This window comes from Copadichromis virginalis, linkage group LG18 (assembly GCF_057382275.1).
Source record: "Copadichromis virginalis isolate Kocher_CV1m ecotype Utaka linkage group LG18, C_Virginalis_male_GT1.1, whole genome shotgun sequence".
Lineage (NCBI taxonomy): Eukaryota > Metazoa > Chordata > Actinopteri > Cichliformes > Cichlidae > Copadichromis > Copadichromis virginalis.
Window position 1 is genome coordinate 20,622,556 of NC_140635.1, and position 27,637 is coordinate 20,650,192.

Genomic DNA, 27,637 nt, shown 5'->3' on the forward strand with positions numbered 1-27,637 from the left:
AGTTCTACATTAACAAATGTGCACACAGTGTCTATCACGATTTTTTTTTTTTTGTCAAGTCCTCCCAAAGATGTTTCTCTGTGTCAACAGAGTGAGAATACCACTTGCTTGTCTGTGCAAATTGCTTGTGATTTTCACCTGTAACAACTGCTTAGTGTCACTCACACACACACACTGTGTTAATGCCGGGTCCTTGCACCTGATATTGAAATACACCAATTGCTTTCACGCTTACCAACACTCTGCAAGCATTAAAACCCTGAATAAGTTTTTTTTTCTTCCACTGGAAGCAAAATATTGTATGATCGGTGTATTAGGTGACGTTTAGGTACATACAGTGTATTGCTATTAGTGCTGGCTTGGCTTGTAAAATTATTCTCAATTTCAACAACAACTGAATTTAATTTAAGTAGAATTTCTACTAATAAATTAGATTCAGGGCACTTTACTCTGATGGATCCATTTTTCCACTAGAATATGATTTATTTTGGGCATTATTTTTTTGCTAAACTTAATTTTAAGGGTTTAATTAGATATTCTGGAAAGATTGTTGGGAAACATTTAATTATAGCACTTTGAAAATTAAAGAATGAGCTGTTCTTTTTCAGTGAGTTATATATCATCAAAACTATGAAAACTTTCACGTATCCAAACTTAAAAAGAGAAAGAAGAGAGTTTTTTAAGCATTAGACAGTTGTGATTTATGGACTGTTGGTTAACTGAAGAACAATGATATGTCTCTACTCCTTCAGATCTCTCAAGTCCAGATGTTTTAGTCTTCAAATCCATGACAGAGACATCAGTGGAGGTCCACTGGCAACCGTTCTACTATTCCTTCGATGGATGGGAGATTAGCTTCATCCCCAAGGTACAATCTACCTGTCTGAATCTAAATGAATGGAATTGACACTCCTCCTTATGTCAGACTACACCACAGATGCTGAAAGTACAGTGAAACATATCCAGTATGGTTCTGCAATAGTCCTTCGCACAGCTGGCTGTGAGTTTTGCAGACTGTTGTCTACAGGTAACCATTTATTGTCGCCACGACTACCTTCGCTAGTGCAGTTGTTGGCCTGTCAACCATTGGTTAAGAAGAAGACCAAAATTATAACATACAAAGACATAAAAACAATGAAAAGTGTAGAAAAGTGCTGTATAATAATCAGTCCTTTTACCATTAAATAAGCTTGCAGACTCAAACATGACACACATGGATGCGATTCTTGATTTTGGGCATTCCTGATATGTGTGTGTGTGTGTTTGTGTGTGGCTGGGGTGTACCTTGAGTGGAATCACAAGGCAAGCTATTTGAGCTTCGATTGTTCAACAGGTTGATTATTCACCGCAATGATCAACTGCCCAGGCAACCAGACTCTCAGTACATTTGCGTACCATCGTTTCATTGGTTAATGGCTCTGCTGGAACATTTGAATCAATGTGATTTGACGACGTCTACGATGGTGCGTCAGAGGTTGAATTTTGATTGTTTTTTATCACATACAGTGCCAGAAAAGTAAAACAAGGGATTGATAATGTAGTTCAGCACCATGTGACATCTACCCATTCAGAAGCGAGAGTGCACGAGTCTCACCTAATCCCCGTGTGTTTGTGAGGTGAACAGAAGGAATAAAGAGTTATTTATGCTTTAGATACATATTTGCACACTCTTTATTTTTCAGGGTTTTGCTTGTGAAATCTTGATTGGAAATAATTGTTTTCAAATCTCACTAATACCATCCTCTAGCTTTGAATGTCTGTAAAAACGGGGAGAAAACTGCATGGATTTAGGTTTTCTTGGGGGTTTAAAGCCCATACCAAATTAAATGAGCGGATTGTCTTAAGCTTATTGGCTATTAGATGGATGAGCCATTGAACTCTTTTTTCCTGAATAACCCTTCGCGAAGCCATACTAGGGCCAGGTTCAAAGCCAAAAAGCAAAAGCCTTTCTCTTTCTAATTCCTGCTGTAAACTCAGGTACTCTGAACTCTAATCTTGTCCCCTCTCACAGTAATTGGTTTTCTCCTTTAAGGTGTTCTCAAGGGAGATATCCTTTGGTCCAGCCAGGCACTAAGTCTCAAATCTGATGTTAAGATGCTTTTGTGTGTTTGTTTTTCAAGGCCTTTTAAGGATAGTAAGTTAAAAAAAAGTGCTCATCTTAATTTTATTTTATTGCTTTTAGTGTTCCCATCCTCCTTTGGTCTGTCCATTCCTTCATGTCTCATCACTGTTGTGTTCTCCCATCCCCCCCGGGCCTTTCCACCTAATCCCTTGTTTCTATTTTCCATCCAACAGCCCTTGGTTGAAATCTGTAACTGTTTTTTTTTTTTCAGTTACCCCTTGAAACTGCCCTCCATCCCTTTTTGTTTCACCTCTCTCGCATCCCTCTCTCTCTCTCTCTCTCTCTCTCTCTTTCATATTCTTTCCTCAATCGTCCCTTGCTTTCCCTCCCTCCCTCTCTCTCCAGCCGCAGGGGAAATCATATTATGAGTTGGCAGTCCCACCCCTGGTGGGTTTAATCCAGCAGTAGGGATTGTGAATTTTGACAATCTTCTAATGGAAGTAGGCATGAAAGCTTTGGCCTATGCGAACAAACACAAAACTCACTACCCTGTAAAAAGGAAACAAAGCGAGAGGGAAGGGGGGAAGGTGAGCTTTAGGACCCACCATTAATATGGTTAGAAACTGCTATAGCACAGTATATATGGTACATTCCCATAATGTAATATGCTGCCAGGGTTTTTGTACTGCATGCGTGCAGTACTGCAACATCTCATATGTTGGATTTTGTAATTCAATAAAAAAATAGATAAGACTACAAAGAAAGGCAGTTGTATATCGGAGGGACGGCTCAGGTTGAGCAGTTTGGAGGCAAAGAAAAAGAAGGAAGGCTGAGAGGGTTTGGACATGTGCAGGTGGGGTGGGATTGTAGATACACTGGAAAAAGGATGCTGACGATGGAGCTGCCAGGAAAGAGGAAAAGCGGAGAACCACAGACATGCAGACGGTTGGTGGGATAGAAAAGGATGGAAGGGAAAGAATGAGATAAAAGACACCAAGAAGGAGAAAAAGCAGAAGAATCAGTCAGTTGACAACTAGGGCTGGTGTTATTGGACAGATATTGCAGTCACATATTGACATTAAACAATTTTTGTGTTCATTAGTGTCATATTTGTTTTCTGTAAGGACTCTTTCAACTTTAAAAAAATGCAACCATGAAAAACTCCAATTCAAGTCTATTTTTCTCAAATCACCTTAAAAAGAATTGTGTTAATAAATGAGAGGATAACAAACGAGCTCGTGCACACATGTTGTTAACTTTCTCCTACTAGTCTTTGAGGAAGTGTTTCTCAACTTAAGACAGCAAAGTTGATGATTTTTTGATATTTGTGCTCACAGCATTAAACATGACATTTAAAAGACAAAAGACGAGAACGTCTTTTCCGGAAGCAGTGTCACCGTTACTTTGAATAACAGACTATACTTTTGTGTGTCGGGCTGGGGGAACTCTTCGATCTTCCTTGTTACCGTCTATTGCTGTCTGTTTAAAAAGGATAATGAATGATTTTCACACATAAGTTTTCAGCGCGGGTAACTGTAAACAAATTAGATGTATTTGTTGTACAGAATTTTTTCCTCTGAATTGTGAGATGACTAAAAACACTTCCCACTAGTTCTTATCATTAGAAAAGAACGAAAACAGTGAATGTATGAATGGGCAGTTAAATTGCTACATTTTCTTTTCATCCAGTGAAACGGAAGCAATAGAAAATACAAGGGACTAAGTCGCCAAAGCGATCTTGTCGGCACAGATAATGATGACTAATTATGAGCAAAGTGACACATGAGATGGGAGTGGGATATACTTTTGTGGTGATTCATTTTGCTTAATTTAGCATTACCTCCATGAAACTGTATTATTATTGAGATTGAACACCACTTGTTGTTAGAACATTACCATTGTGAGTGTTACTGCCCACCCTGGTAATTGGAGCTGAGGTGATTAAATGGATTACATCTCTAATTACAGATTTGATTCAGGAAAGCAGCAAGCTGTTATATGTTCTGTTTTAATAGCAACCGTCAAAGCGCAGGGGTTTGGAGATCTCGGACCAGCAGTGGGTGTAACATCTGTGTGATGGCAGGTAGTGCATTAGCAATGCTGGCTCTCTGAGAACAGCTGGGAATGGCTGTGACTCTGTATGGATGAGTGACACGCCTTTGGAAACGCACACAGTGCTGCCTTTGCAGAACATGGCCAGAGAAATATCACTCTAGCCCGTTTGATATTCGGTTTGGGAATTTAATGTGCTAAACCTTCCAAAAGTTTAAGCATACAACACAGAAAATGTACTGCATGTAAATTAGCTGCTGAAGTTCTGTCATTGGGGGAGGGCCTTTTTCTTACCTTCACTGAGAGACGCTGTTTGTGCCACACAGTTGCTGATATTTACTGAAAAATTAAAACAGATAGGAGCTTTCTCTCTCTCTTCCTTCCCCTTTGTCACTTTAATCCTTGCTTTTCTTCCAGGATAATGATGGAGGGATGACTACACAGCTGCCCAGCACCATCACGTCATTTGTGCAAACTGGTTTGAGGCCAGGCGAAGAATATACAGTGAACCTGGTGGCGCTCCGGGACCAAGGTCGAAGCCAGCCAGTCACAGCTACTGTCACAACACGTATGTATTCAGTTTGGAAGCTGTAAATTAACAACAATTAGCTATAATATTATAACCACCAAAATTTGTATTTAATGTTAGGCTGCTGTGCGAAATGTGCGTTAAAAAGAAAGGCCATTTTCTGCAAATCTCATAAATCCATATTTTATTCACATACATACAAAACGTATAAAATGTTTAAACTGGGTTATTTTACTATTTCATGAGAAGTATTAGTTATTTTTTAATTTGATGGCAGTAATATGACACAATTGCTTTTGTTGGGATGGGCCAACAAAAGCATTGAAAAGAAAATAGTACTAAAAAAACCAACTGGAGGAATGTTTTGCACATAATTCGGTTACCTGGCAACAGGTAAGTAACATGAACAGGACTAAAAAGATCATCTTTAAAAAGATGGGCAGAGTTTCACTGCTCTGTAAAAACACTGCATCTACAAATCAGGGAACAACTTCAGAATAATGCGTGTTGTCATATGTCGTACGTCTATATTATCCTCAAAAGGTGCAGAGAATCTGGAGATATCAGTGTGCAAGGGACAAGACTGAAACTCAGTACTGTGCATGATCTTCAGACCCTCAGCCAGCATGGAAATCACAGCATGGGCTGAGGAACACTTTCAAATAACATTATATGTGAACAAAGTTCACAATGCCATCAACAGATACAAGTTAAAGCTCTGCTATGCAAAGAAGAAGCCATATGTGGTGATGATAATCTTCTCTGAGCTGAAGCTCATTTAAAATAGACTGAGGCAAAGTGGAAAACTGTTTTGTGGTTAAAATTTAAAATTATTTTTGAGAATCATGGACGCCAGATCCTCTGGACTAAAGAGGGACTAAAAATGACAAGGTTGTCATCAGTCCTCAGTTCAAAAGCTTGCATCTTTGATGGTATGGCAGTGCCATATGTAACTGACAGCTTGCACATGTGGAAGCTCGCCATGAATGCTGAAAGGTGTAAACAGGTTTTAAAGAAACATGTGCTCCCATCCAGATGACATATTTTTCAGGGAAGGCCTCGAATATTTCAGCAAGACAATGTTAAACTACAAACTGCAGCTATTACAACAGAATGGCTTCATAGTAGAAGAGTTTCTCCAAGTTTAAACACATAAAAGCATGAAAAATAAAACAAAGAAGACCCACAACTGTTGAGTGACTCGTCTCTCAGACAAAAGAGGGACAAGCAGCTGGTCCTCAAATTGAAAATGAGCCAATATTTTTCATAAAATAGTACAATTTAAAGATCTTATATATTTGATTAAGAATATTAGAAGAGATTCTGCTATTTATGTACATTTTACACAGCGTCCCACCTTTTTTTGAATTGTGATTATAAAATTCGACGCTGATCAACCATAAATTCTTTCAGTCATCCATTTCAGAATCTGCTTACCATGTTGAGGGTTGCAGGGAATGTTTTTTTTTTTTTACCTTTTTAAGCTAAATCAGTTTTTATCCTCGGTAAACTGGGAATGTGATTAGGCCAAAAAATAAGTTCAGTCTGATGATTTTTGGGGGTTTTGTTTTGTTTATTTTGCTTAATCCTTGTAATTGTAAACTGAAAAAAAGAAACAGTTTAGCATATTTTGTGCTAAACCTAAATATTTAATGAAACTGCATAAATGTTTACAAAAATGTGACCTTGACGTATTTGCTCTGCAAACCATTTAGGCCCCTGACGTAAACCTCGCTGAAGTATCGTTCCCCCCCCCCACTCCTCACCAATTCAAACCTCCTCCATAACAATTCAGCCTCTGATATGCACAGTCAAAACACCATCAATTTCCTGTCAAGTCTTTGTTCATTTCTTGGGTTGTAATTAAGTATCGATTAATAATTCATGGCACCCGCTCATTATTTTTTTACAGCAGCCCACTCTATGACACCGTATTGGATAAAGAAAGAGGAAAAGACAAATTTGAAGTAACTAAATAATTTAGAGCAATGATTTATCCTTCCTCTGAGACAAGGTAGCGCCATGAGGAGTCAGAGGAAAGCCAGAGAGTGAGCGCAGCTGATCTGGGAACTGGTTCTCAGCAACTGTCTTCCCTGGGATGCTTTCTAGGACGAGACCCTTGGGGCCAATTTCTAATACATCAAGAATCAGGCCGGACCTGCAATATGTCAGGCCTTAGTCTGAGACTTTATTTAGACCTCAGAAAACTAAAAAGAAGAGAAAAAAAGGTTTGAAAGAAAAGAAAACTGGCTCTACATCACCCAGTGTGTGAGATCTGCCTTTCACCTGAGTTCCCACAGGGTTGAGCAGTGGAAAATAATTATGGTTTTACAGCACAGCATGGTGCTTTCAATTAAAAAATATATATGCTGAACTATCCATTGTGGAGTTTTCTGTTGGTCAGTACCTCAACATTTAAAAATTTCACGCATTTTTCAAACGGAACCAAAAAGCTGATTACTTCAAATTAAGTGCCACGAACTGTGCGAGAATGCCATTTCATTTTAAGCTCTGAACTTCTTTTAACGGCAGCAAATTTATGCCGAAAAGTTTCAATTTGAGATCAAACGCTCCTTCATTCTCCCAGACAATATGTTAAACGCAGCAGATGTTAAACCGTAGCTTCTGCGGAAAGAGGTAATTAACAGGTTAATGAAATAAAGTGCTAATTATCACATTCTCTAACACCCCATTACCTTGACAAAATGTCTGTGCATTGGCATAGATGCTGTAACAAGTGCAGAGAAAATGTTTAGTGAATCCCTCCTCTGTCAGACATTTGTGTTTTCCCTTGATGTATTTTGAGCTCTGCGAACTTGATAAGTGTTGTTTTCTAGCAATCAGCATGGAAAGACTTCAATCACGGCTTATGTTTTAACCCTTTCACGCAGATAAATCCTACTGTCTCAGCGTGCGTCAGGTCTGATATGTTTTTCGTGACTGGCTGTCAGAACAGCTTTCACTGATATCAAATCCACATCCAGCGCTCCAGAAAATTCAAGACGATGACACTACATCCTCTTGGGATTAGATTACATTTTAGGGGTTCAGCTTGTTTGGGATCAAATGACAGATTAAATGCTATTCAGTAAATAATCTGTTCAAATGTTTACCATCTGACAGTTTCTTTCTGGGGATGTCTCTCCAACTGGTCTAAACTATAGATTCTCTATATTATTACTTTATGTATTCAGGCATTGGTTAAGCCCCATTTTAAAACCTTTTTTTTTTTAAACTACAAAAGTATAATCAGCTGCTCAACAAGCCATATTATTTTAATTACATTTAAAATGCCCTGAAAAGCACCAACACCGGTTGAGTGGTCAAGTTAAGTGACTTGAATTCGCACACAGCTCGCAGCACAAATCAGTCAAAGCAGCCATGCCTCTAATAATAAATACCCCTTAGCCTAAAAGCTTTATAGATTCTTAAGCCATAAAGAAAGTCACCTCTCGTACAGTTGTCACGAAAGAAAAAATTATCTATCCAAAACCAGACAGTTATTTCTCCAGACTATTTTTATCTCTATTAATGTGGGCGTGTGTGGGGATTGATTTGCTTTGGGGCCATCCTCAAGTGAAGTATTTAACTTTGCATATAATGAAAGTTTACTTTTTTAAACTATGATAAAACACAAGTGCGTTGTGAAAAATTAAGAGATCATAACTTGTAATAGTAATTGTCAAGTAATAGTTTGGCATTCAATTTTAATACCCAGCCTGGTCAACATGTACTTCATCCAAGTTCGGAAAGGTTAACAAAGAAACCGCACCCTGGTGACTGTGCTTTGTTTGTAACAACATCACCAAGGGACCTTATAGTTAGACATTTTCTTTGTTTTGCAGTAATCGATGGTCCCACTCAGCTGATTGTGCGTGACGTGTCGGACACAGTGGCATTTGTGGAGTGGACGCCACCGAGGGCAAAGATTGATCAGATTGTGCTGCGTTACGGCCTCGTGGGAGGAGAAGGGCCACGGACCACCTTCCGCCTCCAGCCCACACTTAGCCAGTACTCTCTGCAGGTGCGTGTGCTTTGAAATGAGACTTGGCTAGAGTCATTATAGGTCACAAGTATAGTATTACCAGTATATCTGTGTGTGTGTGTGTGTGTCTGTGTTTGTACTTGCCATGCTTGTTAAACGATCTAATCTCACAGTCTGTCTGCCTTCTGTGTCTGGAGATAAAACAAATAGAAAACAAACACATAAAAAAACATAATGCAAAGAGATTATACACAGACTAAACGGCCTCTGTTGTTTTGGGTTTTTTTCCTCTCCACAGGTCCTGCGTCCTGGCTCGCGTTACGAGGTGACAGTGAGCGGCGTGAGAAGAGGAAACGAGAGCGGATCCATTTCCACTGAATTTACTACCGGTGAGGTCTGACAGCAAGCAGATGTGGTGATACTGGTGTGTGTGATCCTGCGTCTGCCTCTGAGAGTAGAACAGTAATGACATATGGCCTAATATACGCCACACTTTTTATCTGTATTGGAGGGAGTAGTGAACATCTGTTCAGGGGAATGTTTACGCTCCTAAAGTTTGTACTTATTTATGGAAACACTATGCTGATTTGTTTTTCCCCGCTGATGCCATATTTACACATTAAATATCTATTTGTGGTTGATACTTGAAGTAAAATCTACAGAAAACTGAAGAGGATACACCTTATAAAAATACAAAGAGAAATGTGTTTGATGAACATGAAGAGCTAAATATGAGTAACTGACAATTTAATGTGACCTGTGTTTGTTGTTTGCTTGTTCACAATCTCTGAGAATGGGTCTCAGTGTCCCCAACATTGTCAGCTTTATCGTTTTTCTCAGAGATTGATGCCCCCAAGAACTTGCGTCTCGTTTCCAAGACCTCTACCACGCTTGAGCTTGAATGGGATAACAGTGAAGCTGAGGTAGGAAGTCTTTTGACATTTTTTAACTGCCCATGTTCTAGTATAGTGAAGCATAACCAGCTTGACTTAGTCCTCATGACTGCACAATTACCAAAAATTTGCAGGTAATATGAAGCCATCAATAATGAAAAGTGTATTGGACCCTGGCTAATATACGGCCAATATGAGGTATTTGCCAATATATTAATGGGTGCACTTATAATTGCTAATGACTATAAAAAATAGTTATAAAAAAGTAAAGAAGAGACTGAGAAACACCATTCAACCATGTTACGAGTGCTTATGTTTCTATGTTTGTCCACCAGAGGGCACTCTGCACATTCCCCATTGGCAACAAAACACAGCAACCGAGTAGAGTTGGGCAGAACATAAACGTTTATTTTTAATCTGCATTATCATATTTTCTTAGTAAGGACTAATAGAAAACTACACATAATAAATGTTAGGCAAATCTATTTATGTCTGAAAGAAAACATTTGTCAGACCAAATATCGGTGTTGGTCGTAAACATCCTATATCGTTCTGGCTCTTTTTTAAACTTTATCATTAACAACACCTTTGACACGAAGCATCTGTTGTTTATTATTTTGGCTTCCATATGCTTACAAAAGTGCATCTGATGCTATATTAATTATATCATCTTTAGATTTAATAGCTAACACATGACAAATATATAGAATTATACGCAGTGTAATGCATTAAATCACCAAGCATAAGCCAAAGTTATCTAATAATAAAAATATTAATCATAATAAACATTATTTGTAAAAATGATCAAAACCAGTGTTACAAAGTACTAGAAACACAGAAAAAAAGAACAAACTAGATGGAAATTTTCAAAACAATTTATATATTAAGTTCTGTATGTAGTCAGTATAAGAATAGGAATAAAACACAGTATGATTTCACCTTAAGGAATAACTTAAAATCAACATAAAACTTTAGAAGTTATAAGATAAGCTAAGAATGTCAGACAATATAAAATCCATGTTAAAATTTCCCCCAAAAAGTGTTTAGCAGTCATTTAAAAGAAGATACTGATGAGGCCAGATTTCCTCAGGCAGTTCATACCACAACAAAAGCAACCCCAAGAAACTGATGGACATTATGGACAATGCCAGGCATCCTCTGCACACGGCCATTAACAACCAGAAGAGTCTGTTCAGTGACAGGTTGCTTCTCCCAAAGACAAGAACTAACAGACTTAAAAACTCCTTTGTCCCACACGCCATCAGATTGTTTAACTCCTCTCTGGAGGGGAGAGGGAGGGGAAACAGGAGGACAAAGGAGGGAACAACTAAGCTGTAGTGCCTCTTCACCTCACTGTGCAATACCTTTTGTGCAATACTTTTGTAAATAGTCAACGGTGCAATAGACTCAATACTTGAAATGTGCAATTCACTTGTATTTTTATTTTTATTCCTATTTATTCTATTTATCCCCTTCGTATATTTTATTTATATTGTCTCTGTATTTATATATGTGTGTGTGTGTGTGTGTGTGTATAACTCTGTAACTTCTGTCGGTGCTGTGCTTTTTTGGAAATCGAATTTCCCAGAGGAACCCACCCGAGGGATTAATAAAGTTCTATCTTATCTTATCTTATCTTATCTTATCTTATCTTATCTTAACAGCAAACGCTGGATTGCCTTTTGTTTTTAAGCGAGAGGTGGGAGCAGTTATCAGGTTTTGCCTGAGAATCTGAGGCTGCACACTGGTTGGGAGATATGATTGGTTTAAATTCAGGGGCCAGGCCATGAAGGGCTTAAAAAATAATGAGTAAAATCTTCAAATCAATTCTAAAAGTCATGGGCAGGCAGTGTCGAGTCATTAAGACCGGCGTAATATGTTCAGTTTTCTTGGTTCTTGTAAGAGGTCTTGCTGCTGCCCATTTATGCTTTCTGATTGATGCCTGATAAAAAAAAAACACATTATAATAATCTAACCGAGAGAAAATAAAAGCATGAACGATAGTCTGAGTGCCACTAAAGCTCAGGATTGATCGGATCCTTGCAGCATTCCTTAGGTGGACTGGGCAACCTGAATAATGAGAGAGTTTACAACATAGAAGTGCTGCGTACATCCTGATGATAACAACTTAATGTTATATAAAGATGGTGAACAAATTAAAGGAATAAACTCATACACTGAGATCTGGTGTCTGTGGGCGAGATTGTGCTGATGTGGGTTCAAATGTAAATCAATACAAAATTGAAACATGGAGGTGATCTCTTCCTGGGTTATGATCCACAGGGCTCACTGGATGATTTAACAAGTATAAAAATCAAGTGAATCAAACTATGGGAGTCCCGTCTAATAATCTCCATCACCATCATCAAACACCAAATGAGGGAAGATCTTTTGGGCTAATGCTGTCAAGTCAAATCAAGTTATTTATAAGCACATTTAAAAACAACAAGCACTGACCAGAGCGCTGTACAGCTGAAAGGTTAAACAGCACGAGCAGTAAAACAGTTAGTGTTAAGACTCAGGCAGGTTTAGTGGATACATCTGGTCAGCTGACCTTCATGATCTATTGGGAGTGTGCATTGTTGAAAGATCAGGAAGGTAAGGCGGCGCTAACTCATTCAGTGACTTAAAAACAAGCAAATCTTAAACTCAAAACCAACTGAAAGCCAGTGTTCGGCACCAGAAGACCTTAGACAATCAGTACCAAGGTACTTGAAGCTGTTTTGGTGGCATGTGATGGCCTAACACCTACCAAAGATGCTTCATTATGGCTTACCTTTAATTTGTCACTGGATTTGTAATACTGTGCAAGCTGCTGTTTTATTTCACTGCATTAAATAAGTGTAGTGGACCATCCTGAAACACATTAAGGCTTCTGCTGGCTCTCATACTGCAGGTACATCTTATATCAGTGAGCCTGCTGCATGTTTACCTTGCCCTTTTTATAAAAAACAGCTAATTTCCTCTTAATCCCTCTGACATTATGACTCCTCTTAAATTGTTTCAATAAAACAGCTTTTTTATTCCTTCTACTTTTTCTTTTTTTTCCCCTTCTTGGACACGTTACCATCCCACACAGACGGGTCTGCCTTTCGCTGCCTTGGAAAATGCCAGTTAGAGCGCTGGAGCAAGCGCTTCACTCGGTGCAAATGGTCACCGAATGTTTTGCTGTGAATGAAAATGTGATAAATTGCGTTTTGCTCAGCTGTCACAATGATATTTCCAGGGCTCACTAACCACACATTCAGACTTATAAAGTCTGTCTCGATGCCGGCAAATTTATTCATCCTTCTGATTCTGCACTGCAGTGTTGACAAAGAGCCAAACATCACACTGTGCCGAGACAAAATAAACCAAACAATGCACAGTAAAAAAAACCACAGTTTTGGACTGTTTGTGTAAGTCTTGCATAGCGAGACTTTTTCAGGCATTACCTTCTCTTTAATGCTGTAAATATATTTGTGTTTAAATGTAGGTGGAGAGTTACCAGGTGGTTTATAGCACATTAGCAGGAGATCAGTATGACAAAGTCATCGTACCGCGCAATGAGGGAGCCACTACTAAGACTACTCTCACAGGTAAGTGAGGAATAACCATTTTTTTGCGTTTTGAATTATTTATCCTCGACATTTGTAGAGTTCCTATTTTCCTGATGCTTTCAGTATCATCACAATGCATCTAATATGTACCAAAGAAGCTGGAAGTGTCTGTGTTTTACATGGCAAGATTATCTCCGGAGCTAACACTTGGCTGACGGCCCACTGATTGTATCTGTAGAAACGCTTGTTGTCCTGCGGGCGTATTGAAAGGCTGTCAGAAAGATGGGGTCAGCTGGGATGTTTTTTTCTGAAAGGCCAGAGTGCTGAAAAGGGCACGGCCTGCATAAGAATAGAAGCAAAAGGTCCCCGTGTTATTCTGTTCGCTCGTTGCCATCGATGCTCTCCCTCACTCTCATCCATTCTGTCATTCTCATTTTCCCTCTCCCCCTGCTCTCCTCCGCTAATAATCTCTGTCGTCCGCCTCCTTATTTTTCATTCCTCATCTCTTCATCTCTATTTCTGTAGCTCGAGATCCTCTCTGTGGATGCACTCAACCGATTTGAAACTGATCAGTTGTGCAGTTGATTTAAAAAAAAAAAGAAATTTCTTCAGAAATCACAACGATGCTACATGTAAATTTGCCGAGACCTCATCACCGGTGTCGAGCTAATTGGGGCTGTCATGAAAAAAAACTCAGTGTAATTGATGTGCACTTTGCACGAGGACAAGAACGTGAAGCACTGTCTGTGATTATTATTATTATTACGATTTTTTTTTGTTCCTGCTACGTTATGTGTTAAATTAGTTCCCGCTTCTCTGTCTCTCTTTGTATCTCAGACCTGCTTCCAGGCACAGAGTACGGCATTGGCATTTCTGCCATGAAAGGTAGCAACCAGAGTACACCAGCCACAATGAACGCCAGGACGAGTGAGTGAATTATGCTTTGTGCTCCACTGTAAAAAGCCAGTGAGTCACTCGCGCATGTACAACACAGAAATCACAGCGGGGAATCGCAGCATCACAGCAGGCTCGTGGGCTGTGGGTCGGCGCTGCCACTCCAACTACTAAAAGCCATTTTAGAAAATTAAGCAAAATATGTTTCGCCGTGACTTGTACTCTTCTCCAGAAGTGTTTGGTATTGTCGGCTTGGGTCAAAGTTCCCGTTACAACATTTTAAAGCTGTTATAATGCATACTTTTTTTTGCTAATGGCCCTCTCTTTACCTCCATACTTGATCCTTTATTTGAATATTTATTGTGTTGTTGAGTTGTTTGGCTGAAAGGAGAAAAAAATGTAACCCTTTGTCTGAAAAGTGAGTGCGTGGAGGTGCCTCGCTAATCTTTCCCCTCACGTTCACCGTCAAGCACATCTTTCATCCAGGTGCAGTTATTTTAATGGCTAAAGGTTTTCTGCACTTTATAAAAAATTATGCTTCCATTTGTCTTACAAACAAGCTCGTTGTAACGCCTCTTTTCCCTGCACTCGTTTTGAACTTTAAAATGCATCACATCTGTCGCATTTCTCTTAAAGAGCTTTAAGAGAGCCGTTTATGAAGACAGCTTCATGGCAGCGCCGGTGTTACCTTAAGCCAGAGCTGCTAAAATAATCATTTCATTTAACACACATTTACATCAGGTTTTTTTTATGTCTGTTTGACCTCCTAAAAAGCCGTGAAACACCAAAGGTTCAGGCAAACAAGGCGGCAGATGATTAGCTGAGGATTAAACATTGATGATCCACTGGGCAAACTGGGTTACTCATTCTGCAGGGAAGAGAACAACTCACTTAAAAACACAAGAAATATAAAAAGATTAAAGGAGACAGTCAGATCGTTGTGGTAATATGCATTAAACCCATTGGAAACGCTGTAAATGTTTTATTAGTAATGGTCTGTCCTTTAATGTGAGAACTGCACCACAGTTACACAAGTAGACAAGAGTATAGCAGAAACTAAACATGAATTAAAAAACATAGTAACCAGTAGCAGTAATTATGTTTCCACTGAAATCATGAAAGCAACATTTTTGTTCTTATTTTTAACCATTTCGAGCTAGATTTACTAACCTGAATAAAAGTACTGTTGGTATTTACAAAAATGCGATGACAAGGCTGTGAGATGTTTGCGACCACACCTGTTGCATTTCTGAGAGATCTTTTCTCAAGGTGCAAAATAAGGACAGGAGGATATTCAAGCGCGCAAACTGATAGCGCTTGATAGTGAAATGAATCTTTCTAACCACATGTGTGAGCACTATTTGGGGATTATGCTCACGTGATGTTTTACCTTGTTTAGTAAATCTGGCTCTAAATTTATTTGAAAATATTGTTAAAAATCCAGCGCAATTGTGTTGCCCTCAAATGTAGAAAACAGCATGTCAAATCAAATTTGAATCAGTGAATATTTCCATAAACTCTTATTTTGTTTTATGCAAATGCACGCGAGCACGTACTGTAGGTGACACAACACAGTAGTATTTTCCCAAATGACAGCAGGTGGTAATGGGCTAAGAAGCTGCAAAGACAGTTGAGAAGACGACTGAGAACAACATTAATATAAATACTTGTGAATTTGAAGGAGGATTAAGAGGAAGGTCCCTCAAAGGTCATGTATTTTTTCGATGTGCACCCACTCAGATATATCTTTCAGGGTGAGAGTGTTACATGAATCTGGGCTGGAGTTTTGAGTTTAATTTTGAGTGTTGCTTTCCCTGTTTTAGCTCTGGATGTACCTATGAATCTGACTGTGACGGCTTCCACGGACAACACCATCACTCTGAATTGGGGCATAGTCCAGGGCCCCATTGACCACTACAAGGTCACCTACACATCAGCCTCCGGCGTCACTAATGAGGTAAAGAACACTGAAACGATAACCATGTATATGTCTGATTTGGACCTTGTTTAACTCATCTTCCCTGTTCTAGCTGACGGTGCCTAAAGACATCAACACCACCACTTTGAAGGACCTGGAGCCTGGGACTGAGTACACCATCACTGTAGCAGCAAGAAGAGGAAGACAGCAGAGCACTGCAGCTACCATAGACGCCTTCACAGGTAGGGAGCGTAGTCTAATTTCATATAGTGAAGGACTAACTTTAAAGTGTTTAATGAAGATCAGCAGAGACGTGCATACAGATAACATAATGATGAGATCATTTCCTCGACAAACAGTCTCCCTTTGTCTTTTCCATTGCAACAGCTTCAACTAAACGTTCCTAAACAGCACTCATTTAATCCGTTCAGGCTTCATAAGGAGCTCAAATAAATTCACTCACGAGCGTCTCTGCACAGACAAAGACATGAAAGATCAGCCCATTACTACGGAAAGCTGGAGAACACTTCTAAAGACGGTATAGGGTGTAATGAAGTTGAATGATGGATATAGTGAACTAAAGTGTGACATCAGGTGAGGGGAGTACCGCTTAAAGAAAATGGAGGACCGTGAAAGACTTCGAAGGAGCAATTAGCAGAGGCAAATTATTCCAGCCCGTTAATGAGCTTGTTACAAGCGCTCCTAATTGCACCTCTCTTTTGCATCTCAATGTATTTGTGTTTCTGTTTCTTCTTACTCCGGTTCGTACCACATTCTCTCCCTTTGCCGTCACGCTCTGTGCTGTCTGCTCGCCCTGTTTTTCAGCTTGATGTTGCTCCTTTCTTTTCAATCACTTCGTTTTCCTCTAAACTCACATCCATCCGCCCAACTATACGTCGGACCGCCTGTCAGGCTACTCCACTCTGGTAGTTCTTTGTTTTTTTTTTCTTTTTCCGAAAGCTTGACGTGAGTTTCAGTTGCACAAAGGCCGGTTTCAGAGATGATGGACATGCAATCACCTGCCATCATTCCTTTCTTTACCAGTGTCATTATCATCATCTCTTTTTCTTTATTGCTGCGGCCATCGTTGTTGTCACCGCCGCAGCGTCATAATCATGTCATCCTACTTCTAATCTTTTTGTTATCTCGCACTCCTTTGGTAACACCACTTTAACTGTCTGGGGAGACGTGAAGGAATGATACGATGACAGATCAAGAGAATCAGAGGACAAACCATAAATTACCTGTCATCTTCTCATCCACTATTCACTTATTGGAGACATCTGTCCGCCTTCACTCAGGTATACTCAGGTGATGCGTTCATTTGCATGTTTCCAGCATTTATGCGTTCAGAGTTTTCTAATACACGATCTGCACATCAGTAAGAGTAACCATAGAGATAAAACATGGACTTATCTTCTGGGTCCAAAAAATGAAGCTAATGCGGACCTGCACTTTGTCTGAAGGCCACCAGATGGCGATAGCTGCAGTAGCTATGTATATTGGAAACCAGCTTTCTCTTTTGACCTCTGTAAATGCTTGCAAACACTGATGAGTTTATGCGCTCAGTCACTTTTAGGACATATTTATTTATGACTATTTCAAAAAATCTTCTCATACTGCGTTTCAAAACAGAGGATTATCTGTGGTATGAAACGGCTTACGAGTCAATCACAAGTCAATAGCCAATGAGTGAGCAGTTTCACAGTCAGAACCGCCTCTCTTTGTCACGTGAGTTTTTAAAAATGACCATCTCGAGACTTTTAAACAGGACAACCCACTGGGCACGTCGCGGTAGCTATGTTCATATTTATGAAGTGTAGAAGTGTAGTGAATTATGACAGATTATTAAGTGATTTATTTTGTCACACTGAGATGTGATTCTTAATATAGTCCAACCTCCGAAGATGTTAAACCCCATATTTTTGCGTTTAATAGCATCTTTATATTCTAACCTTTTAACCAAAGTCCTTTCAGACTCAGAGTGTAGCCTGTTTCCACAGACTGCTTGTCGCAAGATCCTCCATCCTCAGCTAGAGATAATATTAACTTTTCTTTTATTAACTATGAAGTTGAAGTTTTTTCACAATCCATGACAAGGGTTTCTCTTTAAGGAAACATAATTTTCTCTATAAAAAAGTTCCATTAATATCTACAAAGGTGAGTCACATTGTCATCTCACATCACCCACATTGCCTCTATGTGGTCTTACTTGCTGTTAAACCATTAACTAGCTTATCACTGTCATCTTGATCAAAGACGGCACTTTCATCACGTCTGTGGAATTTTGCTTCACACAGACTCTCGACCCCTTTTGCATTTTTTTCATATTTAATCAATGCGTAGCCACAATCTTCTCTTTTTAAAGCTGCTCTGGAGACACGTTTGGATCTTTTTCGTACCCCGTCTCTCCACCACTGTTGAGATCATGAACGCACACAGGCACTGGTATCGTGAGGTCTATGTGATACAGAATTTCTGCTGACTGCACATGGCAGTAATGCATACTGACAACTTGTGAAGAATAATAAAAGGCAGCAGCTCACCAAGAAGAATACAGATGCAGGCCAGTGTAAACAATGCAGGTTTCATATGATGATTGATTGCAAAGAAAACTCCGCAGGATGCCTGTAATCCTGGCAGTTCAGGAAAGGAGAAGTCAGTGTTGCCACATTTCCCCTGCTTATACATCCACGCATGGCTAATTAAATTCAAGTCCTCTTGCATTTGTTGCTGTGTCAGCTGGTACACTACTTCATATTCATTACATCATCTCCCGTCCAGGTCATACATTTTGACAACAGCATCTGCTACTATCATCCTTTTTCCATTTTCTTATTATGAAGAGTCCCATCACATCTTCATCCTAACGGCGGGTAATCTCATTAGTTTCCCTTTTTATGACCAATTAATTCATTACTGCCACATGATTGTGGTTTTCTTTGACTCTCACCTTCCCCATCAAGATTACACCCAAGGCTAATTTTCTCAACTGTATTATAAACGGTCTGTTACATCATCGAGGACGGCTTTCATCCATCACTTAACGGCTTGTCTGTCATCTCTATAATGACAGCAACTGCCTGTTTTTTTTTTTCCCCATTAACATTTCGTGCTCATAGCAGGATTTTTGCCTGTCCTTGAAAGCTCCTCGGTGACCTCTAAACCCCCTCGTTCCTCCAGGAATCAGACCTGTAACCCACCTCTACTTATCAGAGGTGACTTCAGACTCTGTGTCAGTGGCGTGGAGCGCCCCAGCACCGCCCGCTGAACTCTTCATTCTGAGCTACAGCTCTGCTGACGGGACCGACACCTCTAAGGTGACACTGCATGGCTCCAAGACGAGGTCACTGATCCAGGGGCTGCTGCCGTCCACTCATTACACCGTCAGTCTAATCACAATACAGGGGGACGTTGCTTCAGAGCCCATTACAGCTTCACTTACTACAGGTGAGCTGCTTGAATGATGGAAAAAAAAGTTTGTAAGTGATGAAAATAGAGAAACATCAGCAGCAAAATAAAGGTTTGTGACTTTGTGGGGGTCCTGTCCAAGTAGATATGCACACTTAGGGTCATAGTAATTTTGTTTGTCTATGTGTGGCAAGAGTACATGCATTTTTCTGCAACTCCGACCCAATGATTGTGAATTTTTTTTAAATGTAAATAGAATCCAATCATTTGCAAAACCCATAAAGTTATATTAGAAAACACATGAAATGTTTTAACTGAGACATCCAGCAAAAAGATGCTATTTCTATGACAAAGATGACCCAGAGGCGTTGAATCCTATATCAGACCCAAGAGTCCAGCAGCCAGTCTTCTCAACTCCCAGTCGTTTGTTGACTGTTGTGAAAAAATAGTTGATGTTACACAGCACATTGTCTCACTTAAAACATTTAATATGTTTTTTATGTTCTGTGAATAAAATATGGCTTTGTGAGATTTACAAATCATTGTATTATGTTGTTATGTTGTTATTTACGCAGCATCCCAGTTCATTGGAAAGTGAAGAAAAAAGATGATCATCACAACTTCTTGAAGCTCAAAGTATTATTTTTAACACTACAAAACCCCAAGGATCCTAAATATTCTGAGTCTAGTATTATTCAAGACAATCTCACACCCCAGAAGCTCTAAATTAGCAATGCTTTGTATTTGTGCATGTAAAATGACATCAAGTTCCCAGCATTTATTTATTTGTTTTAGCTTGATCTACTTAACAATTAAGAAAGATTCCAACTCTAATCACCTTAATCATATTTATGAATGAGGGATACAATGTAAAAAACAGAGATGGGGAACAGGAAAGAAAGGATTTTGGGGGAGCAAAATATTGAATTAACATGTATGAGGTAGCGTGTAAAAGGAAAGAGAAAGAAAATTAGTTTAAGAAATGGAAATACAAAGTGATTTTAAATTAAATATGTATTTGCAGAAATGCTTTTTTTAGGCTTTCATTTGCGCAGCACCACAGCAGAATGACTTTTGTAATTAGAAACTGCCTTGGAGGCTTTTTCATTTTTTTCATTTTTCTCCTTTTTTTCTGTTCAGATGTAGATGTAGAGATGCAGTGCCAAAAATAAAGGTTTTGCTCCTCAGTGCTATCAGATGGTTGAGGTTTGCACAGTTGAAGCTAACCTCAAAAACCCAGATGTAACGTTGGATTATATTTGAGAAAAAACAAGTGGCTAACAAGTGTCAGCCTAATGGAGTGAAGGCCATGCAGTAACAGAAAGGAGCAGTCTGCTTGTTTTGTTTTTCCTGTGTATTCACCCATTTAAGTATATTCTTGTCTTTTTTTCTTACATCTTAATTACGGTTTCTCTATCACTTCTCTCCATGTCTTATTAACCTATTTTACCTTCAGCGACGCCACCGCGACCCCTCGTTAATTAGTACAGTATTTCTGTGTCATTTTTCTGCAGACTTTCTAAATTCCAGTTTAATTGGCAGATTATGAAAAGAAGCTCTCCCTATTCCATTTGATTGCGACTGTGCTATTTACATCTCAGAGAGAAGAGAGATAAATGAATGAGAAGAGGGTCAGTATTATAACCTGCCGGAGAGTTTGACAATGAGCTGGAAGAAAGAGGATCGCTCTCTTTCTTTGTAGCGAGGGGGACAAAAGGAAGAGGATGAGACAAAAAAATAATGGAGGGCTGGAGACAAATGGAGAAAATAGGAGAGCCAGCAGTAAACAATAGAGATGTTAACTTAGCATCGGTGGCAGAAACACCTGCACATGCCGGTTTCAAACACCCCCTTGGCAGCTTGGAGCCTCCGCTTTCTCGCTTTACATTCACGCACACACAAGAGGCAGATTTTCAGGGGGTGAGATTGGATGGGATGGGACAGATGTACACTATTTCTTGCACCGGTCTTTACGCTGTGATCATTTTAGCGCCCTGCTTTGATCTCACGTGTTTGAACGTGAGCATTGATGGGGGGCTGCTTGCTGCCTTGAATCACTTGCTACACTTGAACTGTGCTGCATTAAGATTTAACCACAGTTTTACTTTATGGTCCAGCTCCGCTTTGGCTGACATAATGCAAAAGTGACTAGCTGTATATCTCTGCCTGCGCCCCCCCCCCCCCCCCCCCCCCCCCCAGGAACCTTTATAAGAGAATAAATTTTTACAGCCATTATTCTTTCTTTGGCTCTACATTTGCCAAAGCAAACGTAATTAGTAAAACATGCACGACTTGAATAAATGCAACTGTATTCCATGCGAGCAGACTTTAAATTAGTCCTCTTCCAAGAATTTGAAATCTCCTGCTTTCTGCGTGGGAATAATAGCCATAATTCTTCTCAAATCAGGGAAGAGAGAGTGTAGCAGTCCATCTCCAGCCCACAACAGGAGATGGAAGCGATCTCTTAATCTTGATCTTTGTTTTCTTTTTTGTTCCATTCTCGTACGTTCTTATTTTTTTTTCTTCACTGTCTAAATATCTTTCTTTTTTCCCCTAGGATCTGTCAGGGCTTTAATTGTTTGCTCAAATTGTCTTCACCGTAACCTTTTCCGTGGCAGCTCAGTGGTCTGAGGAGACATATAAAACAGAATTTTGGCAGGGGAGGGGTCTCCTCTGTGTAAACCCTGCTCAGCCTCAACATTAACGGTTGTGTTTTTTTTTAGCTTGATGCTGCTCAGTTTCTTCTCGCTAATCTTTTGATGGTGTTTTGTTCGTAATAAAAATGTGCATTAAAAATTCACACAGTCTCGCAGACCCAAGGACAGCTCTGTTTCTATGTAAATTTAATGAAGAGGACATTAAATGTGGACAAAATGAGGGTTACTGAACTACTCGGGCCTTCAAGGGCAGTCTTTCTTATAGATTTTCATGAAAATGACTGAATTAGCTTTGTACATAACATAACATGCTCCTATTATATGCTGGGGCTCATCCTTTTTTTTTTTATACCATTTGAACCGCATGACAGTGTTTTCTTTCTCATCGCACTTTTAGGCATGGACCCACCAAAAGAGATGATGGTGTCGGACGTCACCGAGGACGCCGTGACGATCTCTTGGATCAAACCGCTGGCTCCGTTTGAATACTATAAGCTGTCCTACCAGTCGGCCAGAGGTAGCGTGCACATAACTGCAAACCGTGATGTTATTCTTAAGTGCATTTGAATAACACGCTATTTATTATATTAGCATACACAGAGCACACTGCTGTTCCTTGTTACAGTTAAATGAGCATGGCATTTGCTGTAGGAGGCTCCCTCTGATGTAAGATACATTTTGTAGCAGAGCGCCGTGCCACACACCTAATTAATTATAACATTTTATCAGTGAAAGGTAATTGAAATTTTAATTAAAATTCCATATTTATTAAGTATTTTCCCTGTGATGCAAAAAAAATTAAAGGAACAGCAGCTGGCTACGCTGCGTACCCTGTACGTGAAGAAGGAGATCAGTGTGACAGTTCTGGTGTTCAGGTGCTGGCCTCTCTCTCGTGTCCCCTGCAGGTCGAGTAGACAGCGTGATGATTGACAGCGATGTTACAAACTACACCCTGTCCAGTCTGTTTCCTGCCACAGAATATGAGATCAGTCTCAAAGCTGTCAGCGGGAGTCAGGAGAGCAGTGTTGTCAGCACTTCCGTCTTCACAGGTAGGAGCTAACCACAGAACCATTAGGTCCATATTGTTGTGGGGGCCCTTCGAGACCGGGTTTACTCATGCAGGAAGAACGTTGAGGAGACTCCGATGTCTTACACAGAAACAGTTAGTGCAGGAAACTCAGCCAAGGAGAACAGAGTGTGGTAGCTCAGGTGGACACATGTAAAGGTATTCAAGTGTGCTGAGCTGTTCTCCACATAGTGCCCTCTCTTTATATAAAATCTTATTGCATTGCGTGTTTGTTCCAGGTCTTAAATAGCTGTAAGGTATTTCTAAGACACCTAAAAAAGAGCTGCTGTCTACTATAGTTCTGCTATAATGTCTCAAGTAAGGCAACACTGTGAATGACTGGTAAGTGAGCAACCCCACCTCAGAGTGACACGACCTAAATTTCCCTCTGCAGAAAAATAAATGAATAAAAAGCTTCCACATTTTCGCAATAGTGAAAGACATACCTAACCATCGATTGTTATTCATATACACAATTGTTTTTCTCTTGTCAGGTTTTATGCATGTACTGTAGTTAGGTGCCTGTGCAAAGGATGATGTTACTAACCTTTAATGTTCTGGTAAGCCCATTGTTTCTCCAGCTAGCAGCAGCGTCCATCGCCAGGCAGATAGCCATACAGTCTTTATCCCGTCTCCTATGAAGATATGTTGGCTAACAGCAAACACACTGAGTATAGTGAGTTAAGTACAAAAGCAAAGCAAACTGAGCAGTAATGGACTGAAACAGGTTAAATTAAAGGTAGGCCACTAATGACCATGCTTATACTCAATTTATCAACACCAGAGTTATCATAGTTTTGTATTTTCTAATTATTATTATTTTCTCTTTTTTAATTGAGACTTTTCTTCTTAACTTCAGACAGTTTCCAGAGTGGATTTTATAATTTCAGTTTAGTTTTTATTGTTTGATTAAATTATTATTGTGTAGAGGGCATAATGGATTTTTATTATAATAAACTTTTCGAATCTTTAGTATTCGATTAACTATAATATTCTGATCTAGACATTGTTGTCCTTAATTAATATTAAGAGAAACAATCACAGCTGTGTTTCTGAAATCGAATTGTTTACTTTTTCTTCTCCTAAAAAAGGAAACAGTAAATTAAAAAATGAGTCAATCAAAGTCAGATAATCTGTAAAATAGTTTACGTTTAATTTTCTGAAGATCACCTCACAGGTTAGTGGTATTTTGTTCTCCTCTGAGGTCGTAAAATCACAGTGCTGACAGTTCTCGAATAAAGTAAGTCTTGCTGTGAGAGGGCAGCAGAAGGACAAATGTTTGCCATGTAAAATAAATGAAGAGTTCCTCCCCTGCTAGACTTTCGGGTCAATTGCTCTGTCCACAGCTATAACAGCTGTGTTAAAAACGAGCAGCAGACTAAAATGCACACACAAGTATGCACACAATCCAAGGGTGAAGCTCATGTTGTAGACGGTGCAGTCTCTGCCGCTGCAACAGATGAAAGCGTCCACTCCGTGACCCAGTAATTGGTAACCTGCTCCCAGCTCCATCTCACTGTCTTCTATCTCTCTGGCTGCTCTCCTGCCTCCTATCTCTATCCTTTGACTCGCTTCAGTCTTTTAGCACTGTGATGTCTCTCTCTGTCTCGCCCATTCTGCCTCGATTTCCTCCTCTCCTCCTCCCTCCGTCTTCTCTGCCCTACCTCCCTCCTTTGTTGTGTCTTCAGAATTTAATGAAATCAAAGGTCTTGTGTTTTCATGCTTTCAAAATTAGCACCAAATCATAAGTTAGGTAAAAATAAAACCTCGCCGTTGCACACACGTGTGACAATGAGATACCATTCTTCTCTGAAGAATTCCGCTAACCTGAGATTAACACACTCTCCCAGTGCTGTATTCAAAATGCTCGGTGTACGTGCAAGAGAGGGGAAAGGGAAAGCTGAGGAGAGCGCAGAATTGGAGCGGGAATAGGCGAGTAGAAGGTGTGTTTGCATACCAATGAGACCTGATTCACCTGGAGCGGCAAGGTTCAAGAATCCAGTAAGAAAAAAGAAGCTGAAAGAGACCCTTTCCCTTGTTTTCTCTTTCTCCCCCCTGCCTCGCTTCCTGCCTCCTCCTGTTCTTTATTATCAGCGCCTTCTTCCAACAATCCCAGCGTGGGTACAATGAGCAGAGACGGAGGGGCTGTAATAGCCTGAAAAGAACATAACTACAAAGTCAAGCTTGTTAGAAATGGTAAACAACATTTTCCTCACATCCAAGAATGCTCAACCAGGGACACTTTTACACTGCTTTCAACAACAATACATAAACAAGGGATTTGAAAGCGTAATCCAACACTGCCTGGTGAAGTATGTAATAACTTGGGTAACGCTGCAATTTCGACTTACTTCACATCCGTAATCAGTTACTGTGCGAAGGGCTGAGAAAGCGGGGAGCCATATTTCATTTTGCAAGCGCAGCAGGTACTGCTAATCTAAGATGAATTTGGCGGGGGTGACACTAAATGGACTGTGTGAAGGCCTGTTTAAGGGCTAATGACGGTGCTCATTAGCAAAGTGTCAGGACCCCCAGTAAAGTATTACTCTTCCCAAAACTGAAGTTTGTGGAAAGAACATTAACATCCTCCCTGCCAGCTGCGTTAAGAGAAAACAGAGGAGGGGAATGCACTTGCTTTGTTAATTGAAACATGCTTAAAATAGTCCACATAATACCAAATAACACTTAATGAACATCAGAGATAACACATAAATTGACAGAAAAACAAAAGGCATAATGCCAGGCATGCAGAGGAAATGGTAAATACAAAAATGGAAAAAATTTGACTAAAAAGGGTAATGAAAATAAAGGAAAGGAGAAGAGAAAATAGGTTTTTATTCTTTTTTTCATCACTAGTGGATTAGGATCACTAAAAAAAGAAATGGCACAGAAATAGTTAACAGTCGGTGACTGTTACATGTTTGCTAAGAAACAGTTCTCGAGTAGGGATTGCAATAATGTGCAGCTCCACAAAACAGAGAACTCACTTTATCAGCAGGACAGTTACCGCTATGCTAATGTTATGATAATTATTATTTTCTGTGAATTTACATAATGATCCTTATCTTAAAGACTCCTTTAGGTTCAGCTACTAAGTGCCACAAAACCAGTAATTAATCTTTACTTAATGATTGGGCGTAATGACTGGTCTCACATTTTAAATGACTGTGTGAGTGAGCATTTTACCTACACTTGAAACACACTCAACATCCAACATCATCAGTCAACCGGTATCCCTGCGGCTCTAAAACGCCACAGATTATATGCAGCCAAAACACTGTTTATGTGTCTAAATATTTGTGCGCCTCATGAGTATTAACGCGACACCAGGAGCACGCATATACACGTTCAGCGTAGCTCCGAGGTTAATGTGTAGAGCATGCGGCTTTCTTTTGCTTTGCCACAATAATGAGAGGGTGTACAGAGATTTACTGGAGTTTTGTGTCTTACTGGCTTTAATGGCCACAGTCTCAATACAACGCAGGCTGACCTCGTGACCAAGCGGCACAGCTGGAGTGTTTCTGAAATATCCTACGTTGTGAATTACACACTAATAATGAGCTGAGAGCATATTTTCTGCATGTAACAGCAAGCCGAGCGCCCTAAATAAAACATATAACGACGACTTAGAACATCAAACCTCAATCATCTCCTCACCAGGACTGCTGCAGGTCTATCAGGTATTGCTGTGTTTGTGTTGTTTGTGTTGTGCCATAATTAAGATCTGAAAAATATGGTAACAAGAGAAGAAGAAATGGTTTCAAGCAACTGGTTTGCTGTGTGAAACTCTATATTTTTCACCCTAAATCATAGTAGTTTTGTTGCCTAAATCTAACCAAACAGTGGAAAAGAAATAAGCAGGTAAAAAGTAAAAAATATTGGGAGAAAAATAAGTCTAAAAATAATATGTTGCCTTTCTTATCTCTTAGATGAAAGGTTTATCCTTGAGCCATTCAGCTACATCAGTATGGTCCCTTCTGAGGATATTTGGCATGGATATCAACTGTCTGCTTATCCAGATATCATGGATGCAAAGAAAGTTCTGAAAAATATCCACTGTTCCCAAGGCTAAGTCAGTACATAATAGATACAAAGTTGTGATCAAATCATTTTCTGCAATCATATAATGGCCTGCATTTATATTCCCACTGGGCCTTGACTTCCAGATCTGAGTGAAAGTATATAGATAGCCTGAGCCTGTAATTCACCCATGCAATCAGTAGATGCAGTATGATGATTGAATTATCGCAGCTCTTGATGAAGGAGGATGACCTGTTTATTTTTTTCTATTTTGGCCATCTCTACTCTATCTCCATTGCCAATCTAATTGACTTGGCAAGGCTCCATTAAATTCACTTAAACCTTTTTGCAATTAAAGTAATGATTTTAATCAGGTTCGTCCATCTATCGCAGTGTTAAGAAAGAGCACAATTCTTTTTTTTTTATTATTCTGATGAGGGCAGGGCAACATTAATTACCTCATCTGGGCAGAGATTGGGATCACTCGCAGTGTTCTGTGTTCTCCTGCCACGCTCTCTGCTGTGCCAAAATAACATGCCTGAGGAGAAATTGGGGTTGAAGCACTGAGGTTAAAGGTATAATTAAATTCAAACTCAATTTTGGCATGTCCA

The 27,637-nt window shown here is 39.6% G+C and overlaps 1 protein-coding gene across 4 annotated transcripts in view; it reads left to right on the forward strand.

Annotated features, from left to right (window-relative positions):
* Positions 1–27,637, forward strand: part of tnr (tenascin R (restrictin, janusin)) — a 214,896-nt gene that overhangs the window by 150,389 nt on the left and 36,870 nt on the right. For 2 of the 4 annotated variants that reach the window (XM_085438251.1, XM_085438249.1), the window contains 12 exons: positions 753–868; positions 4,532–4,682; positions 8,489–8,667; positions 8,927–9,017; positions 9,451–9,551; positions 12,997–13,099; positions 13,898–13,987; positions 15,778–15,911; positions 15,985–16,114; positions 19,056–19,322; positions 22,338–22,457; positions 22,846–22,989. In XM_085438251.1, coding sequence (XP_085294377.1) covers positions 753–868; positions 4,532–4,682; positions 8,489–8,667; positions 8,927–9,017; positions 9,451–9,551; positions 12,997–13,099; positions 13,898–13,987; positions 15,778–15,911; positions 15,985–16,114; positions 19,056–19,322; positions 22,338–22,457; positions 22,846–22,989 — 1,626 coding nt within the window. The remainder of the gene's footprint in view (positions 1–752; positions 869–4,531; positions 4,683–8,488; positions 8,668–8,926; positions 9,018–9,450; positions 9,552–12,996; positions 13,100–13,897; positions 13,988–15,777; positions 15,912–15,984; positions 16,115–19,055; positions 19,323–22,337; positions 22,458–22,845; positions 22,990–27,637) is intronic. The other 2 variants (XM_085438250.1, XM_085438252.1) reach the window with 2 other exon arrangements.